Consider the following 2,130-nt stretch of genomic DNA (forward strand, 5'->3'; position numbering starts at 1 on the left):
TCCCCAGTAATGACAACACTCAGTACCACATAAGAAATGAAATTGAAGCATTGATCTTATTCTTCAAATACAGGATAGCTTCAATATTAAAATTAACATATAAATTTAGCATCCATCTTATTTTCAGCTCACTTCTGCTGAGTAAATGCACATATAGAGAATGAATCACTGAAACAGTATGCGATGAAATCAAGTTCATTTTTCAAATATGTCAGTTCAAATGCAGTCAGTGTCTGTTTTGTGGGCACCCAACAAATGTTCCCAAGATGTCCCCCTCCTATCACCTCCCACCAACCCAGCCACAGGGCAGCCTGGGGACCTTGGGAGGAGTCCCTGAAGAACAGACCCCATAAAATATGACTGCTACACTGCACACCCTGTCCTCTGGTCCTGTTCTTTTTATAAAGTTTAAATGTTCTTGTTCTCTTAGAAGCTGGCCAGTTAACTGTGACAGCTGAGGCCAGAAGTCCAGAATTACCGCTCCCTTGCCCTGGTACCTGCCGCCTTCTCAGGTTGCTCTGCTCTCTATCTCAACCACATTCATGTCCTTGGCTAACAAATGCCTTGTTTCTCAAGACATTCGTGAAACTACTTTCATTCTTCCCATCATCCAGTGTTGAGATAATATAATAGAAATGCTTCTGCATTTCATTGTGTATTTCCTGCAATCTAGCCCAGATGTGATAGCAACTTTAAAACAGGTTTAGGCAGTTCTCTGAGCTCGCAGCTCCTCTCTCTTCTCCTGGGAGGATTCTTGGCTTTTTTTCCCCATCATGGCCCCCAAACACCAGTCTTCTCTTCCACCCCACGCGAAGAAACTGAAGAAAGCCAGGCCGACTCCTGCCTCCAGGCCAGATGAGGCATCTGCTTCTTCAAACTTGCCGAAGGAAGAAAAAGAACAGCAAGAAGCAATTGAACGTATTGATGAAGTACAAAATGAAATAGACAGACTTAATGAACAAGCCAGTGAGGAGATTTTGAAAGTAGAACAGAAATATGACAAACTCCGCCAACCATTTTTTCAGAAGAGGTCAGAATTGATCGCCAAAATCCCAAATTTTTGGGTAACAACATTTGTTGACCATCCACAAGTGTCTGCACTGCTTGGGGAGGAGGATGAAGAGGCGCTGCATTATTTGACAAGAGTTGAAGTGACAGAATTTGAAGACATTAAATCAGGTTACAGAATAGATTTTTATTTTGATGAAAACCCTTCCTTCGAAAATAAAATTCTCTCCAAAGAATTTCATCTGAATGAGAGTGGTGATCCATCTTCAAAGTCCACTGAAATCAAATGGAAATCTGGAAAGGATTTGACGAAACGATCAAGTCAAACACAGAATAAAGCCAGCAGGAAGAGACAGCATGAGGAACCAGAAAGCTTCTTCACCTGGCTTACTGATCATTCAGATGCAGGTGCAGATGAGTTAGGAGAGGTCCTCAAAGATGATATTTGGCCAAATCCATCACAGTACTACTTGGCTCCTGACATGGATGACAAGGAAGGGGAAGGAGAAGAGGATGACGACGATGACGAAGAGGAAGAAGGATTGGAAGACGTTGATGAAGAAGGGGATGAGGATGAAGGTGAAGATGATGATGAGGGGGAGGAAGGAGAGGAAGATGAAGGAGAAGATGACTAATGGGACACTGATGGATTCCAACCATTTTTAATTTTCCCCAGTCCCTGGGAGCAAGTTGCAGTCTTTATTTTTTTTTTTCTCCTCTTGTGCTCTGTCGCCCTGTTTTTGAGGTCTTTTTTCTCCTTTACACCATGGTTCACAACTTATTTGGGCGGGGGGGGGGGGAAATACCTTGAGCAGAGTTCAGTGGGACAAGAATCTCTACCCCTTTCTGTTCCAAATTCATTTTTATCCCTTCCTGTCTCAACAAAAACTATGGAATCAACACCACCATGCTCTGTGGGAAAAAAAGAAAAACCTTCTGCTCCCTTAGCTCTGCTGGAAGCTGGAGGGTGCTAGGCCCCTGTGTAGTAGTGCATAGAATTCTAGCTTTTTTCCTCCTTTCTCTGTATATTGGGCTCAGAGATTACACTGTGTCTCTATGTGAATATGGACAGTTAGCATTTACCAACATGTATCTGTCTACTTTCTCTTGTTTAAAAAAAGA

At 42.6% G+C, this 2,130-nt stretch overlaps 1 protein-coding gene across 1 annotated transcript; it reads left to right on the forward strand.

The window, feature by feature from the left end:
* The first annotated feature begins 773 nt into the window (after nt 1-773).
* Nucleotides 774-1,643, forward strand: LOC128052629 (protein SET-like). Its single transcript, XM_052645211.1, has one exon. The coding sequence runs from the start codon at nt 774-776 to the stop codon at nt 1,641-1,643; it is 870 nt and encodes a 289-aa protein (XP_052501171.1).
* The last annotated feature ends 487 nt before the right edge of the window (nt 1,644-2,130 follow it).

The sequence above is a fragment of the Budorcas taxicolor genome, chromosome 8, assembly GCF_023091745.1.
Source record: "Budorcas taxicolor isolate Tak-1 chromosome 8, Takin1.1, whole genome shotgun sequence".
Lineage (NCBI taxonomy): Eukaryota > Metazoa > Chordata > Mammalia > Artiodactyla > Bovidae > Budorcas > Budorcas taxicolor.